General features: G+C 41.0%; 1 protein-coding gene across 7 annotated transcripts in view; it reads right to left on the bottom strand.

Annotated features, from left to right (window-relative positions):
* The window catches only part of CNOT1 (CCR4-NOT transcription complex subunit 1), a 59,013-nt gene that overhangs the window by 22,965 nt on the left and 18,333 nt on the right, over window positions 1-17,715 (bottom strand). For 3 of the 7 annotated variants that reach the window (XM_081921080.1, XM_081921084.1, XM_081921081.1), the window contains exons 10-24: window positions 16,671-16,781; window positions 15,242-15,412; window positions 14,481-14,608; window positions 13,668-13,908; window positions 12,511-12,630; window positions 11,097-11,219; window positions 10,717-10,868; window positions 9,844-9,994; window positions 8,817-9,021; window positions 8,399-8,542; window positions 5,658-5,782; window positions 4,557-4,843; window positions 2,375-2,453; window positions 1,032-1,262; window positions 233-373 (exon numbers count right to left, since the gene is read on the bottom strand). In XM_081921080.1, coding sequence (XP_081777206.1) covers window positions 233-373; window positions 1,032-1,262; window positions 2,375-2,453; window positions 4,557-4,843; window positions 5,658-5,782; window positions 8,399-8,542; window positions 8,817-9,021; window positions 9,844-9,994; window positions 10,717-10,868; window positions 11,097-11,219; window positions 12,511-12,630; window positions 13,668-13,908; window positions 14,481-14,608; window positions 15,242-15,412; window positions 16,671-16,781 — 2,409 coding nt within the window. The remainder of the gene's footprint in view (window positions 1-232; window positions 374-1,031; window positions 1,263-2,374; window positions 2,454-4,556; window positions 4,844-5,657; window positions 5,783-8,398; window positions 8,543-8,816; window positions 9,022-9,843; window positions 9,995-10,716; window positions 10,869-11,096; window positions 11,220-12,510; window positions 12,631-13,667; window positions 13,909-14,480; window positions 14,609-15,241; window positions 15,413-16,670; window positions 16,782-17,715) is intronic. The other 4 variants (XM_081921083.1, XM_081921085.1, XM_081921082.1 and 1 more) reach the window with 3 other exon arrangements.

Genomic DNA, 17,715 nt, shown 5'->3' with positions numbered 1-17,715 from the left:
AAAGGACTACCAAAGGCACAAAAGACTATCCCAAAATTATTTTAGATTTTACTTATTCTATGTTAATTCATTATATTTATTTTATGTTTACAATTCTAAAATTTTGGAAGGCTGCTAATTAAAAGAACCTTTGGCATGCATACACAGGCATAATTCTAGATAGTTCTCTACATGTATAAGAATCACTCAAGGAACATAAATTATCAGGACTAAAATGTTGTGCGACACTTGCCTTCTGAGTCATGTTGGATTGCGACAGGTTGTTGAAGATAAAAGCAATTTTTTCCTGCACGTTTTCAGGGGGTTCAACAATTCTCTCTGTTTGATCTGTGGCTACTAACAGGGTGTCAATGTTGGTTGTATTAATAGAAGGCTGCAGAACAAGAAAAATGATTTGAAGAAGTGAGTTGATTCATTTAAAGATACAACAGACCACCATGGACTTATGCTATAGCATAAACAATATTTCACAATACAGTTACAAAAGGGAGACAACAGTTATACATGCTAAAAGGAGTGTACATTTATTTATGTGTTAGTGAATGATAGGAGTTAAGCTTGGGAATCTATAAGACATGAGGAGTAAGATTTTTGCTCACATGGGCAACAGAATAGTGAAAGAAAAAAATGACTTCATTAAACAAAGTGGAAATTCATGGTACAAGAAACAACAGCCAGAAACGGAAACCCAGCAGGATTTCTTAGATGAAACTGGCCCACTGAAAACAGTTTGGAAGAACTAAGAGTGAGAATAGAAAGCAGGAGAAGCAGCTAACGCCAACACAGGGAAGGAAACAACTGCTTGATATTTAATAGCAAAACAACAGAAAAAACAAAACTGGCCAGGTAATTATCCAGACTAGGCATACAAGAAAAACAGTGTAACTGCGGTTAAAGTATAAGAGGTTTTGCATGTGATATGTTTATGCTATGAACATTAGATGGGGTTTATCTTCCTTGTTTTACTCCTAAGAACTGATGCATTCGTAATCTCATTCTACTTCCTCCCGTAAAATGGCTCATGTACTTACTGGCACATCCTTCTTGAAGCTGACTCGACCCACTGGAGTGATTGTAGTCTTTGCCACAGTAGTAGTGGTAGTAGAGGTGGTGACTATAGTGCTAACTTGACCAGCAAGAGGAGTTTTTGCCGGAACCTGAGCCTGGGCCTGGGCCTGGGCAAGTGCAATACTTCCAGGGGTGGTGATTGACCCCTGCATCTTCACAGGAGGATCTCTAGACTGCTGTCCATATTCAATGTACTGTAACAGACAAGAAGTATATAGCTCTTAAAACTCAACATACTGTACAACCACAGGTATGTAACAAATCTTACAACTGCCTTCTAGAACTACTCCCCAAACTCTTGGCCTTGAAGTTTGTGGCACAAATGAAACTCCATAAATGGCCTGAAATCAGCAACAAAAGACATTTTACATATTTTAGAAGTTTCCTTTTTGTCTTGGATCAATTAGCAATTCCAATGTTAACCCTGGATTTCCCACTCCATCCTCTTTCTCCCATACTGTGGGAGCAGAAGTAGAAGGAACTAGATCCAAGATGTGCCCTGATTCTGAAAGGGAGGGTAAGCCTTCCTTGCAGACTTCAATGAGAGCAAAAAGTAGTAAACAGTGAAGTACTGTAATCCAGGGGTAGAAATATTCCAAATCCTATAGTCTAGATAAGGACAACAAATTTCCTGCAACCACTGATCAAGCCCATTTCCACAGATGACACACGATGTTACAACTAAGAGACTAATGCTGTCTTTTCTGAAGCAAAGGTGTAAGAACTACAATTGGTAAGACTTTCAGTGTTATTAATCACATGTAAATATTCAATACTGCATATAAAATATAGAAATCCCCACTGATTGGTGTGTTACTAACGTAGAGATCCTAAACCAACATTGCTTTTAGTGTTTGGACTACAGCCTTTGGATCAGACCTTCAGAATCCTAATTCCACTGTCCCTGGTTTTGTTTGCTTTCAGAAGGTCTGGGCAGACAGACTGCTGTGCCTAGCGGTATGGATTTATTTGCTAGGAAAGACCATGTACAACCCAACCATATAAGAAGCTGCTTGGCAAGGATTAAAGTAATTGTCAAATGAACACTTCCAGTGGCAAAGGGCTACAAGTCTCCTTGAAAGGAGGTTTACGGAAAAGCGGACATGCATTAAGATTAACCTGTTTCTCTCCTCTCAGATGCATGGGCTACTCAAACTCAAGTTTTCCAGATCCTTTTGTACCTTTTACTTAATGGACCCTGAAGCATGAAACTAATGGAACGCTGAGGTTTTTCAATATGCAAATACACCTAACTCAATTCCGATGTCCTCCCCCACCCCTCACTGTCCATGTCTTTAACACTCACCTCCTGCAGGTGATGAGGGAACTGTATAAAGTGACTAATAGAAGCCAAGTGCTGACAATACTGGGGATAGTCCTTCAATCTGTCAACAGTAAAACTATCCATTAGTAGGAGAAAACAAATGGCCTGATCAATACATTAATGGTTAAATCTTTGGCTTAACTGATACTGGATCTGCAGTAAAGATTTCCGGTTCTACCAGATGCAAGCTAGTTAGCAAAAGTATGAATGCTACTGATGTAGCCAGTGATTCCAACTATATGCTGCCAAGACATAAGCACAAAGACACAAGAAGAACCTGCTGAATTAGGCAAAGGCCCATCTAGTCAAGAACTCTTGTTTTCATAGTGACCATCTAGATGCCCATGGGAAGCCCACAAGCAATATCTGAGCACAACAGCACTCACTCCACATGAAGTTCCCAGCAACTTGTATTCAGAGGCATACTGTCTCCAAAAATGGAGGCAGAACATAGCCATTGTGGAACCTAGGAGCTATTGGTGGCTTTCTCCTCCAAGAATACTGCATATTGCAAAGGGGCCAACCTACCAAACAGTAAGACTTAGATCCACATTTATGGACCACCCCCACAGATTGGTTTTTAGAAAAGGGTAGCTAATAGCACAATCAATTTGTCAATATAGCTTTCATAGTTCCCAATAACATCTTTGGAAGAACCACAGCAGTCTTCTCAAGTGACATATGGCAGACATATTCCTATTTACTACATACACAGCTTGTTGTTGCTCCCCTCTAACCCCCTCTAGAATTCCCTACCCTGTTGGCCCTCTTTCTTCTGCAGCTCTCCCCACAACATTCTATATGCAGAAACAGTTTTTAATGCAGAACATTCTGCAATTTAAGGCTAATATAGGTACAGAACCCAATTTGCAAAATTCAGGCATAAAAATGTTTTGATAACTAAACAAGTCAAGAAATCTCAGTCTTGAAGGCTAACTTCAATTTCAGAACTATATGTTTGTTAGAACACCTGTCTGCTTAGATATAGTTTAAAGATAGGAATCCTTATGCTCTCTCATTTTATCAGCTAGATAGCTGTAAAACTATGACAGGTCTTTGAATGAAAATTTCTACTGAACAAGAAACCAATTCAAATATACAGCACTGAATGGAAGAACAGTACAGAGCAATAATGGATAAAAATTACAAAGTCTCTCAGTAGGGATATTAAACAAAACCCCAAATTGCACTGATGTTCCAAAGATGTACTAAAGTTCTGCGAATCTCAAGCTTTCATTAAAAACTTGTAGTAGTTATGGTTTCAGAAATTATCCTGAACATGAGAAGTTTTCCCACAAGGGTAGGAAGCTATGTATCTTGCTCCAAAGATGCAGGAGATAAGGAACAATATGCAAACTGTCTGAAAAAGATAGAAGGGTGCAGAATCACAGAGTGCTTGCCACAGGATTCACAGGGGTGGCATGGAGGAGTACACAGAGGTAGTGTGAAAGGAAGAAGAGAGGAAACTGACTACTGGGATGTGGAATGGTCACACTGCTGTGGGGAGAGGAGAAATGGACTCAGACTGGTTTCTACTGTGCAACAAAGAAGTAGCTACTTACCAGCACTTTTGACATGTTGGCATCTGGTAAGTGAGGCCCCCACTAGTTGTTTCTAGAGGGCCATGAATACTGCCTTGCAAAATGGATTTAAGTTAAGCTTTCCATCGTAACGAATCTTGGGAGAGTGACCTTGCATGACCCAGATGTATAAAGTACAATCCAGTCAAAGTTATTTCAGTGGGAAAGAGGCTCCTCCCATTAATACCAATGAGACAAAAATGGGCTCAACTTTAGCTGGATTGCTCCTAGTCTTTGTAAGTCTACAAGGCAGCTTCACTTCCAGTAACACTGATTTGCTTTCTCCTTTCCCCCCCAATAGCAATATTAATATATATGCCACCTGATACTTTCAAAGCCATTTTAAGGCATTTTCTATTCAGATTCAGACTATAAGTAATTTACTTCCTTTTAATTTATTTTAAAATCTGCATTTCCTTTATTAGCCGAAGGTTCTATTTAATTTATGCCTCTACTGTGAGACACGTTCAATAACTGCAATATACTGTCAACCTTGTATTGGAAAGCTAAATATATTGCTGAAGTAGGCATATAGTTATGAGATTCCCCCATGCATTTTGGAAATATTATAAAAACACACTCACCTATTTTTAAATCTATCTAGTGCAGCAATACCAAAATAGTACATTTTGGATGTAAAAGGCTTTCGTAAGGCTTCAAGAACATAGCGCAAGGCCAGGCCCAGCGCCATATATGTAACCAGTCCTTTCTCTATTATCCCACCAAAGAGGCAGGCTGTTATGTGCAGCTCTTTATCGGGGTACTGGGGAAAAAACCGATATTCCTCAAACAAGTTCCTCAGCATACAGTTAAATACTTCGCGTTCTCGTTTAATGTTGGAGTCCTTAAACCTCTGTAGCATTTCTAACACCTGTAAAGAAATCAGAATGTTATGAAGAGACTCAATTTATTATGCTTAGCTTGGAGCACCTACACAAAGTAAAGTTCGCTGAGAAAACCAGAAAAATTTTGCTAGGGAAAATCTCACATGTATTATTTATTTCTATTCTGCTTATTTGCCAAAAGGGTTTCTCCAGTTAACATGCTTGAATCAGAACACTAAGAACAAATAATACTTGCTACATGCAGCTGGCCCCATTCATTGAAGTTTATGTCATTATGCTAGGTTTTGCATGTTTATATTCTGATGATTGTAACACCGTAAGCACAAAACATTAAATAGTGTGTCCTAATATTGCCTATAATGTGGTCAAAAACGCATTCTAAAAGGGGAAACTCTAATTTGATCCAATTTAGTGTACTGGGTCACCCAGACATTTAAGGCTCAGCAACTGCCGCTTTCTTTGCTAAGTAGCACTTTGTTGATTTAGGAACAACCCCCTCCCCTCAGGAGAAGTGTTCACCCAACAGAGGCACAAATCAAATTAAAGTGAAGTATAACTTTTCCCCACTGTGACATATAACAAGCAGACAAAACTTTCAGAATAGTATCTTTCCACTGGACCCAACTTTAAACATCCAATTTCACTTGCACAAAAGTTGTCTGCAACTGTATGGACATACATTTTGGAATTTTACAATTTAAATTTCCCTTAAACTGCAACCAAACAAAAAGCAATGTTGCAAGTACCTACTTTCTCAATTTTTCCATAAGACTGAAAAGAAAGTCTACAGTAAGGAAGAAGGGCAAGTTGAGAGAGATGCCATTACTACCCACAGCTCACCTCGTCTACAGACATAGTTGGATGCGGTGGGTGATTATAAATACGCTGAAAATAGCTGTTGGCTTCATCATCAATCTCTTTGCTAAAGTGCTGATTTGCCTCTGGCCATACCTGAGATAAGTCAGCTGTTGAAAAAAGTAGACACTGATTAAATAAATACACAAAATGGAGGGAAAATGTATTAATTTCATAATCACAGATCCAATGCCAAGGGAACAGAAGCAGCATGGAATATTTCAGTAGATTTCATGATGATGAAGTCTCACTCATATTATGAGCTCAAAGAGGACGCTTTCCTGTCACTGTAGTTCTTTGAGTGGTCCTCTGTTCAGTTACATGTATGGATTGGTGTGCCTTTGCAAACCAAACTTGTAGAGATAAGACACGGAAAGGTTTTGGCAAGATGCCCTGTCTCAGCTACCAAGGTGCTTGCCAGCAGGATGTGGCTGCCCAAAAGAGACCAAAGAAGAGCATCAGCAGATGGAGAAAGAAGTGAGCTGTGTGACTGCACAGATGACCACTCAAAGAGCTACAGTTACAGATAAGCAACCCATCTTTCTTCTTCATGATCAGTGTGTGGTCCCACATATGGAGACTAGCAAGCTGTCTTACCTCAGGGTGGGAAAGGCACTGTCAGGAAAACAATATGTTAAGTACAGTCCTTTCAACGACAGCATCCACTCAAACTTGCACATCAAAGGGGTAACCATTTCACAGAAAGCAAGGTTGCAAGGCTGTGAATGTAGTTACTTCCTATGTCAAATGTGAACAGATTACTGACAGCGACAGCAAGCAAGCTACTTTATAGAAAATCTGATAGTCATGCAGACCTAGTAAGGAAGTTGTTGAGTTGGGATTTGGGTACAAGATAAAAAGAACTAAGTTCCAGTTAAGATGAAACACCAAGACCACCTTCAGCAGGCAGGACAAATCAGATCAAGGTGTATCACAACAAAGGATCAAGTGCACATAATCTTGATCATTGTGATTGGAGTTGGAGAAAGAACTTGTGGGGGGGGGGAGAGTATTGGCAAGAGCAAGGCAGGAAGCATAGTAAGTTGAGGACAGCCACCCCAATAAGGAAAGAAAGAAGTTCCACGATGGGAGACTGCTGCATTGCAGAGAGGGTTATTGCCATGAATTCATGACAACTTGGGCAACAGTCAACAGAATGTTGTTCACCCAGGAACATTTCCTCCATCTAAAGATAGAAGATTAAACCCATCTTCCCAGCATTTCTTGAAGAATGCTCGCTGTGCTGTAGGTGTGAGAGGAGAAGAAACTGTGAAACAACTAAAAAGAGGATACACTAGGAGAGAAGAAAAAAATAAAGCTGAAGCTTGGCAAAGCAAGGAAAAATAGGGCCAAGTTCTGGTATAAATGGGAGGAAGCAAGCTCCAAAAGCTGCAGCAGCAGTCAAGAAGGCACTGAGCAGAAAAGAACGAGGTCTGCATCACCAAAATGTGGCACAGCTCTAAAGGGTTCTCAATTGTGTTTAGCTCAGGCATGTAACACATATGTGGGACTGCATATAGACCAAAAATTTTAGTTGGAAAGGGCTGGTTTAGTTATGAGAACACATTTGTTCTTTATTAGCGATTATTCTGGAAGCCAGGAAAGCAAATCTGAATGACTGCAGAATTAAAGTATCATTCATCCCTAGATTAGTGTATTGGGCAGGATGCAACAAGCACTCACAGCATGCTGAACATTAATGTGCAGGTACACTTTCAAACTTCTTCAGGCAAAGCAAGAGATTAGAAATCATCTCTGTTCCACAGGCTCACATTAAGGTGTTTGCAGGTAGCTAAGATTATCAAAACATAATGGCCTTGCAAACTGTAGATGTACATTCTCGCTACTTAAGTCTTCCCTACCCAGAAGAGTCCTTTTATCTATTCCTGACACCAAACACCAAGCATTCCACATTCAACTGGCCACCTAACCCCTTGCTGACCCTGTAAAAACCACCACCCTAATACCAATGCTAGCATATTTCTACATCTTTCACCTATTTTCTGGCCATTGCCTCAGTTTGGTTTACTGGGAAATATTCAGCAGCAAGATTTGAAAGATGCTGCCTATTCCATGTGTCATCTTCATGATTCAAAGTAGTTTCCCAACCCCCACAGCCCAAACACCCATAAGATGAAAAAAATCACCAAAGGACACGAAAGGTACACTTTGAGTGAACGAGGGTTAACAGACAAAGTAGCATAGATTCAATGAGCTGGCCAAAATCAATTTCTGGGCAAGATTGCAATGTCACTAAAAAGTGGCAGAGTCTATGTACACAATGCCACTTTCCCATCAAACTGAGGGACATTTTCCTAGTCTAATATCACAAGATTAGTCTTGAGGACAATTGTGAATAATTCTATGAAGTACTCACATGAAAGCTGTTCGTTCATGAAGCCTGATAAACCACTTGATCTGTGTTGGTTTAAACCTGAAATTACTTGGAACCTACAACTGTACAAGGTTAAGCTTTTGGCATCAGTAGCTGGGAGCATGATTAGCATGGTAAAGCCAAGCAGGTTTTAATTTAGTCACCACAAGAATGGGAGACTGTCTGGAAGCGCAACATAAGATGCTCCAAGATTCCTGGGAGAAAGGCTAGATATTGGGGAGGGCAAAGAAGGCTCCTTAGAGACCGCTGCCAGCCCCCACCCTAGAGGGAAAACTCACATTTACCGCACATCCACAGTCACACTTCACAATCAGACAACATTACCACTTACAAGGTTTCATCTTACTCTGCTGGAATGTAGGCTGGTTCAGTCCTGATGTACTCAGTTTTCTTGGCACAAATGGGTCATTATTCACTGCAGGGAGGCCAAGGGCCCCAGTTCCTATGCCCAGACTACCTGTTGTAAGACCACCTACTGAGGAAAATAAAATTATCATTTCAGTTATGTTTACAAGTGCTGACAGACATTATAACTTTTTTGCTGTTCCCACCCTGAATAGTGCCAACATGGTACTTCCATTCAGCCCACTGAAATTAATTCACACAACTAATTTCAGTCCATTGGTTTCAATGGGTTTACACTGAGTATGCTATGTTGGATACAATTTGAAGTGCTTGCCCCCAGCCAGAATTATAGGAAAAGCAGCCACATTCCTCCCATAAGCACCAGCCCCTTTACACAAAAGTACCTGGAAGCTGTGAAGAGAGTCCGCCAATCCCACTAAAAGGTGTATTCTGGTTTTGTGTGGAAAGTGGTGGAAATGCTTTTGCTGGTGACTGTGGAGTACTAAAAGCAGAACTCAAGTTTGGAGGAAAACCTGGCATACTCTGTGTGTGTGGAACTGCTGAACCACCTAGGCTGAGAGATGCCATCCCAGCAGCAAGTGGATCAATCTGAAGATAAAATCAATATTCAAAAAGAGACAAGGGGTTATTTTCTATATCAATCAATCTTCATTCAGATCAGCCTTGCTAAAATCAGTTAAGACCACACATCAATTCCTTACACTTTGGGACTACTCTTTCAGACCCATTAGGCATCCTCCACCTTCAAAACGCATGCATTGCAAGGTATTTCTGTATAATTTTTTAAAACTAGACATCATCTTGTGGTTTTGGGGGTTGGTCTGCACAGTAATAGTTTGTTCTGGAGCCCAAGCAACCACTTAGCTTTAAGAGTTAACTTTTACAAAAAGCTCTGTGAAACTTATAGAAGCTTAGAATCCTTACAATGCTACTGTCACTGTTTGCTTGTTAGTATCACAGAGTTTCTTTTTATTAATGAAAAGCTGCTCAATTAATCTTTAGTCTGCAGAATGGTGCCAAATTAAATCTTTAGAAAGTAAATCATGAAAGGCTATTATATCTACCACTGAATATAGTTACTAGAACCAGGTCTTCCTCCCTATTAAACCTGGAAGAAGCAGTGACAGTGTGTGGTGGTGAACAACTAGCATGTGCCTTGTTTTTAAAAGAGCAGCTCAGCTGAGAACTGAGGAGCCCCAGTTATAACAAGTCCTTACAATCTAGCACCATTGCTTGACCCAAGAAGCCATGAAAAAGACATGTCAGGTTCAAAGATGGTGCTTAAACTGCAAGGTTTCAATTAATATGTTTGAATTACATTTGATTATGAATAAAAAAGTAAGTTTAGAGACATATAAAAAGGCACCTCCCATTATTATGCTACTTTGGCTTCTATCAGCATCCACGTACCTGTACAGGAGAGATGGCATCTAGGCTACTAGCACTTGGTGGACGTCCTTTGGGCATAACTCCAGGTGGTGGCTGCCTGGCTTTGTTCATGACATTGCTGCAGTTGGCTACCATGGTTAGAATAGTTTCTGACAGCTCTTGAGACACACTTCTAATGGGAGAAGAAATGATTTTTACTTGCCAATAACCCCCCCCCCTTTTATCTAGGTGCTAAGAGAGCTGTCTTTAGAACTAGGATAGCACTAGCACTGCCTGGAACACAATGTCCCAACTAGACCAGAGGAAAGAGCTCCCCAACCTCCCAAGACCAGAAAAACTATCACCTGGCTTGTTTCAACTGATCAGCCAATATATATATTGACCCCTTATTTAACTGAAGGACAAACTTGCCAACCAACTAACAAGGTATTACAAACTCCAGAGACAAGTGACAAATGGCCCTACGGGGTTATCTCCAACTCTTCTACATATGCTTTTAAGTACAACCTAAACATACAAAATCCTACTCATTACACAGCACTGAACATTGGCAAAGGCAAAACCCTCTGTCCAAAGGCTGCATTTGCCAAAGCCCTGAGTTTATACTTCCTAATAATGGCCCCAATGTAACTAGAATGACTTACACAGGATTTATTTAGTACTTTTCCAAAATGCTCAAAGCACTCCCCAAACAGACACAGTACAAACTTTACACCAACCTTGCCAGACAGGCCAGTGCTACAGAGGATCTGGAGGATGAGAAGGTGACTGAGAAATGGCAGCTCACAAAGGTCACCTAGTGAGCTCATAGCCAAGTTCCCAGTTTGTAAATTCACCTTCTTAACCACTATTTATGAGACTGTCGGCCTATCCCAGAAGATATGATCTGCTTACCCAGCACAAGCCTGCAGGCAAGCCAGCATAGTTGCCAGTGTCTCTGGAGGAAGCTGAGCACTTTTGGGCTGGTCTTTCTCTGGGGCAAGGCCACCTAAGATAGAGGGGCACCTTCTCTTTAGGAAAGTCATACAGGCTTGGATGAAAGGCTCCTAGGGAAGGAAAAGTGCAAATTTCAGTGGGATACACACACTTAACAATAGTTCAAGAATGTTAACAGAATTATGATATAGAAAATACTGGGTATTAGTTCAACATTATCACTCAAGAGTGCATGCTGAAAGCAATTTTTATAAACTGCAGGGAAACATTTTTTATAAAAAGAAGTGACTGTTACCACCAAAAAAATTGCAAAAATAATTAAGAAAATCCTGCTTTACCCCATGCTCCCGAATTTTATCTGTGAGCCATTTGTCTAGTTTGAGGTATTCCCGTCGAGAGGCAAGTGCAGCAAGGTCAATAACAAAGGCAAATGGAGTACCATTTAGCAGCATTGACAACGCCTAAAGAAAGAGAGTTAGAAAACTGCTAGTCAAAGTATCAGGCTACGCTTCCCTTAGAATTAGCCTACACACATACACCCACACCCACCATATCTATATATTATTCAGTTCCAAACATTTTTTTCTGTCACACAGAACATGACAGAGACAGCAGCCAGCAAAGCAGCTTCCAGGGTGGGAATTCCTCCTCCTGGGAGAAGAATACACTGGACACATTGCTTTCCCCTCCAACCTAAGAATTTGAGGGGGGGGGGGATATATGGAAGACCACAGGCAAGGCAAAGCCATTGAGGGTGGAAGGTTTCACAGCAAAGTGACATAAGTAATTCTTCTCTCCCTATTTTCTGATCTATAGGTGACAGGCACCCTGTTGACAGTAATCCTCACCACCCTCATGGCCATTAAAGCTGGGTGGGCTGTGCGCATTATCCGCACTCTTCCCTCCTTCAGCAGTTACAGCTCTTTCTATGCTTGGGTGGAACAGGCCTAGAAACTGCCTGTGCAAGACTGGAGGAAGACCGGAGAACCAACCCCTACCTCACCACCTGGCTGCTTGGGAGAGCAGTTTTTATGGGTGGTTTGAGCTCCTATCACTGCTGGAAACCCAACATTATCCTGCCCATTAAATTTCAGAGGAATATACACTATACATGACTTCTATTCATTTCAATTGCAAGGGCTCTTGTACAAACTCCAAAGAAAAAGAGGTTGCATAGCCATGGACCTTGAGGCAATACACTGATACCTTCTGGTGACAACACACCTTGCTTGAAATAAGCAAATAATTATGGGCCTTCAGTAGTGCTGAACCAAACTTAACCAAATTGCCACCCTGGGCTCCTTGGGAGTTATAACATGAATGCTGACCCAGTAGTGTCTAGTAAAAGCTATAGAGTTATGATATTCAATGCCACCAAAATCTTGCACACTTTCTTGATGAAGAGGAAAGGCAAACATACAACGGCAGTGACACTTTGCAAGTTTTTAAGAATCTCTGGAGTTGCTCTAATGCAAGATCATAAAAACAAAAAAGAAAACTACAGCTCAGGATCTTAGTAACTCTGCAGATGGAAAAAATTACTTTAGCAAGTCACAAATTTAGCAACACAGCTTCATATTAAGCAAAGAGATGAGTTTCTCTTCCTACACATAACCTCTTCCTGTCCTTAGAATAAACATGTCGTCTGATGTGATACTTATTTTCCTCCACTCCCAAACCCTGCATCTCACACAACCCCAACACTAAAGTCAAAGCACTTTCCACACAATTAAAATATAGAATCAAACTCACCTTCAAGTCTTGGGCCACGTCTAGAATACGTGATAATTTTGCTTGGTCATACTGTTCCCCTCGCATGTACCATTCTGCCATAGCATGCATGATGAGCTGGCGAATTGAAGGAGACTGGCCCTAAGGAAACATCAGCTGAATTTCAGATTACTACATAAATTATCTAGCTCTTAAAGAGCAATTAAACCGGCACATGGCAAGTCCCTTACTGCTCTGTAACACTGAAATCACAGGTTCCAATTCAATGAGAACGAAAGTAGCAGGTAGAAGAGAGGGTTTCAGCTTATTTCTCCCCCCACTTTCAGTTCTAGGTACCTTGCTCCTCCAACCCTTGGGCCTCCACAACTTGCCCCTACCATACAGCCAGCTTGGCCCTGTGTTTTGCTCCACCAGCAAATGTGATGGAGCCTGATTACAATAACAAATCAAACCACCAACCCATTTTCCTCTTTACTGCCTTAACTTTCAGTAATAACAACAGAGATGTCAAAGATTGGCTCCACTTTTAACACATTTATGCTCCATCTCTCCATAAAGGCATTTACAGAGGCAAGCTACAAAAGAAGAACAATTAAGTGGCTGATACATAATAGCATAGCAATTTATTTCCATGGTCAGGTAGGCAAGGTATATGATTTCCTGAGGTTACAGAACTGCAGGTTGTCATATTACATATAAATGCAGGGTCTGTAACAATTTAACTTGGCGGGGGGGGGGGGCAATAGCACATATGTGCTGTCTCTCCAAGAGACAGAGTGCACATGCAACTGCTGCATGAAACAACTTTTAACTAGGGAAAGGAGAGGGACAGGAACAGGAGGTTGCTACTGCCAGTCTCTACCTCAGTGTTTATTCCAATCCAGCTGTGCTACAGGCCACCCAAACACTAATATAGGACTGACCCCTCTCTGTTCCTGGGTCAGATTAAAATGAGGGACATCTGGAAGTCATAAGTATATTCATACTGAGGTCAAGCTGTCTGGACAGCTTCACAGTTGAAAAATAGTACAGGTACATAACAAAATTCACCTCACACCCAAGACAACTCTCATGGAGCAAAGAACAATTAAATTTCTATCCCACCCTTCTTTCAGGGGCATAACACAGTGACAAGTTTAAACTCTGTTGTCAAAACAAAACCATTGTAATGCCCTTACCTGCCCATGCCATGCATAATGCAGAATGATGGCAGAGTTGGGATGGTTGCCAAGAAAAATGGGCATAAGTGTGGAGATGAGTTCATGCCGCAAAGTATGCCAGGAAGTGTTGATCTGTAGTAATGCCAATACCAACATATCTGGACAGTGCTTGATAGGGAAGCTGAAGAGCTGCTTAACTTGCTCATACTGGCCAACTTCTGCCAACCGCAACAGGGACTCAATCAAGTCCAGGCTCTTCCTAACAAATAAGGGGGGGGGGATGCAATATTGTGAATCAGTTGACAGGATTCTGGCTTGATGTCTGTTACACCAAGCTAACATGGGTATCAAATGAGGTAATTCTAAATTCTGTTACGCTTGACAATATTTGAAATAACCAAACTTGGGGAAATAGGTATCAAAGTCAACTTCCTTCAAGCAGCATGCAGAGTGGTCAGAACAGTTCAAAGGCCTGCCTAGAATTCAAGATCCAACCTTCACAAACCAGACCACAGCAAAAATATAATCAGTGTTTAGTTCACAGCAGCCTAATACACATGGCTAATTTAACATGTTGCTCTCATTACCTATGCAACTATTTACAGACTAGCAAATGCAGCCAGTGTCTGGGGGTGACCCCTCTGCTAAACTAATCCCTGGGCCATCCCTGCTGCACACACATCCTCTCAAGTGAGAAGCACTTGGTGACTCAAAACCTTTTTCCAAAAGGCTGTCAGAAAAGCAAGAAAGGGATATCAACCATGAATACTCTGGCTCATCATTTCAGAATGCTGAAGCAGCTATATTCCCAAGAAAAATAATACTGTTTACCATGTGGCAATTTCTCGATTGTCATCCTCGGGAGGGGCTTTCAAAATATCCGTGGCAACAGTATGGCAGGGGTAGTCAGCAAAACAGAAGATCTCTGGATTAATGAGGGAATGCTGGATGAATGAGAGCTGCAACAAAATTACATAACTGTAAGAGACATTTCATATCTACATCCATGTTACACTGTCTTGATGCACTTCCTCCTAAGCAATCACCACCCCTCCCTCTCACACTTATGCTATTATGATTGCTTTTCCAAATAACTTTCTGAAAGTTCTAAGATTCAGTCTTCTATAGTCTGATCACTACCTGTTACAGTAATTGCAGTGTATTAAAGGATGTATCACATCTTGATAGCAACTGTTGTCTTAGTGAGCCCCAAAGCCAAAATTCAACAAAAAACTGAAAGAACATTTTTTAAAGGTTCTATGGTAATTATGAGCTCCCGTTGCTCGGTCCCTGCTCCTGCCAACCTAGCAGTTCGAAAGCACGAAGTGCAAGTAAATAAATAGGTAACACTCTGGTGGGAAGGTAAACGGTATTTCTGGGTGCTGCTCTGGTACGCCAGAAGCAGCTTAGTCATGCTGGCTACATGACCCGGAAGCTGTACGCCAGCTCCCTTGGCCAGCAAAGCAAGATGAGCCAGGGTCGTCCGTGACTGGACTGGACCTAATGGCCAGGGGTCCCTCTACCTTTTTAACCAATGTGGCGGTAGTGAGTGAGAGAGAAAGCATGAAAAAAATCTTCTCCTTGATTTTTACCTGTCCTTCTGCATGTTTCCAAGGTCTGTATATGAGATCAACTGGGAAGACATCTAGCCCTAGCCCTCTCTGGACACCATATACCACAATCTGTAAGCCTTTGCTATCACGAATTTGAAATCCAGGGTGGTCAAGTTCATAGGTTACTTCCTTGAAGTTCAAATTTGGGTTCTGCAAAGAGTAAAACAAAAAGTGGTGCAACTTATGGAGGCAAAAATAAAGAGCATGCTTTCACATTTCTCCTTATACAACTTAGAAACAATTCGTAATGCAGGACATTAGCTCATCTAGCTCTAGCTCATATATTGACTGCTACTTTTGACAACAGCTCAACCACAGAGGGGAAATGGGGTTTTCCCGATTCCCTTTACCCATTTTTAAAGCAAAGTTGCCAATGATTGAATCTCAGGCTTCCAACTTGCAAAACATGAACTCTAGCACATTCCCCATAGTAAGTCTGTGAATATAACTCTGCAGTTAATTTTTCCTTTAATATGGTTCATGTGAGTTGTCAAAATGATGAATAGTCATTATATATTTTAAGTCAGTCATTAAAAAAATTAGTAATCATGTAAAAAGTGGTCCCACAAGCATTCAAGAGTCCTTGTACGCATTATGCAGAATGAGGTGTTTATATTCCCCCCCCCCACAGAAATGTCTATCAATCTTTCTAGTCCCTATGCACCACTCAGAGCAGTTTACAGCATTTTAAAAACAGGGTACTACATAGAAAATATATTTTAAAAACACTAAATACAACAGAGGATATGTGTCCCTTAAATGAACTAAAACACTGCTAAATACTTGCTAAGGATTTGTCACCAGTAAAGAACAAATAAAGGTGTGGTTTAATGATACCATATCTGTAATCAGCACCACTTGCAAAGTCCTGATCAAAGCAGAATAAATCTTACATCATTTGCAATGTAAGCATGGAGCCAAACAAGGGGACACTGCACTAATGCTAATCATGCATAGGAATAGCTGTTCAAAACACACATGCTATGTCATCCTCAGTTGACCTTTGAGAAAATAGTGACTTGTCAGTTCATCAGGGACCTAGTTACAGTGATGACAATCTAGTACCAAATGAACCTCTCTCTGGTTATAATCATCTCTGGTTAAAATCATGTTTGCTTGTCTTCTCCAATAGCCACACATACAGTATACAGAGCTTCCCTTTTAATACTGTTGATCAGTTTTTCTAAGTTTAACCTACATGTTTTACAACCAAATGCAGCAGAACCCACCATTCAGCATTTCCAGCTATACACAAATGGCAAAATATATACATGCTCAAACATAACCAAACATATGCAGTTTCTTTCACAGAAGTGACATCCTTACAGGAAATCTATCATACATGAAACAACCCTTAAGTTTCTGGCATTCAGTTTTTCTTCAAAAGGTCAGATTGCGATCAACATACCAGCTCTTTAAGCACGTCAATCAGAACCTCCACATTCCAGGTATGGGACTGTGTTCCATCATTTTTATCTCTTCCATCACTCCAAATTCCACTTCCAGGAGCAGAGATGGACTGTAAATTAAGCATGTAGGTTTAGAATTCCTGTGACGTCGGTTGTGTAGATGGATTTAGTAGATCAAGTGACAGAGTGGAGTTTGAATTTTACGATTGCAACACATTTATTACTGCAGATCAGCAATACTTAAACTGTATTCTATAATGCACTGTCAAGCTTGTCCCTTAACAATAAAATAGAGGGGAAGGCTTTATGAGCAAACAGTAAGAAACAGAATTAAAAACAAAACCCCTTTTTTGTGAACATTGGACAAAAAGCAGGAGCATGGAGTACTATTATGATTATCTCTCCCGAGGAACGGCGCAACCAGGCAGGGGCACATGTTAAGGGAGACTTAGATAATCTGACCCAAGTTTTTCCACAATCCCTTAAACTTGGCTCAGTAGCATACCAGAAGCCAGTGCAGTCCTTTCAGCAACGGTGTTGTCAAAATTATTCTCCCTCCTGCAACCTTGTTACAGCATTCTGCACCAGCAGCAACTTCCAGACATGCCTTAAGAAAAGCCACAAGCAGGGCACACTGCAGCAATCCAATTGGGTGGTGTATGAACTATCATGGCCAATCTATCATGATCCAGGAACGACCACAGCTGTCATATCAAATGAAGCTGGCAGAAGGCACTCCTATCCACTGAAGCCACTTGAGCCTTGAGTAACAACAATGGATTTAGCGCAACCCCACCCTACTGACCTATTTCCTGCCCACCCGGAGAACCTCCATCTTTCAAGCTCAGTTTATTGGCCACCCTCTAGCCCATCACTGCACCCAGGCACCAGTTCATTTCTTGCACAGCCACACTGAATTAAGATGGTACAGAGAAACAGAGTTGGATATTATGACACAGCACTTCCAAGTCCCCTTATAATCCCACCACCACCAACAGGTTACACAGAGCTGTTAAACAGCATTTGGCATAAAATGCTGAAGTG

This window comes from Podarcis melisellensis (assembly GCF_964234715.1).
Source record: "Podarcis melisellensis genome assembly, chromosome: 8".
Taxonomy (NCBI): domain Eukaryota; kingdom Metazoa; phylum Chordata; class Lepidosauria; order Squamata; family Lacertidae; genus Podarcis; species Podarcis melisellensis.
This window is presented reverse-complemented; position numbering and strand designations above follow the sequence as displayed.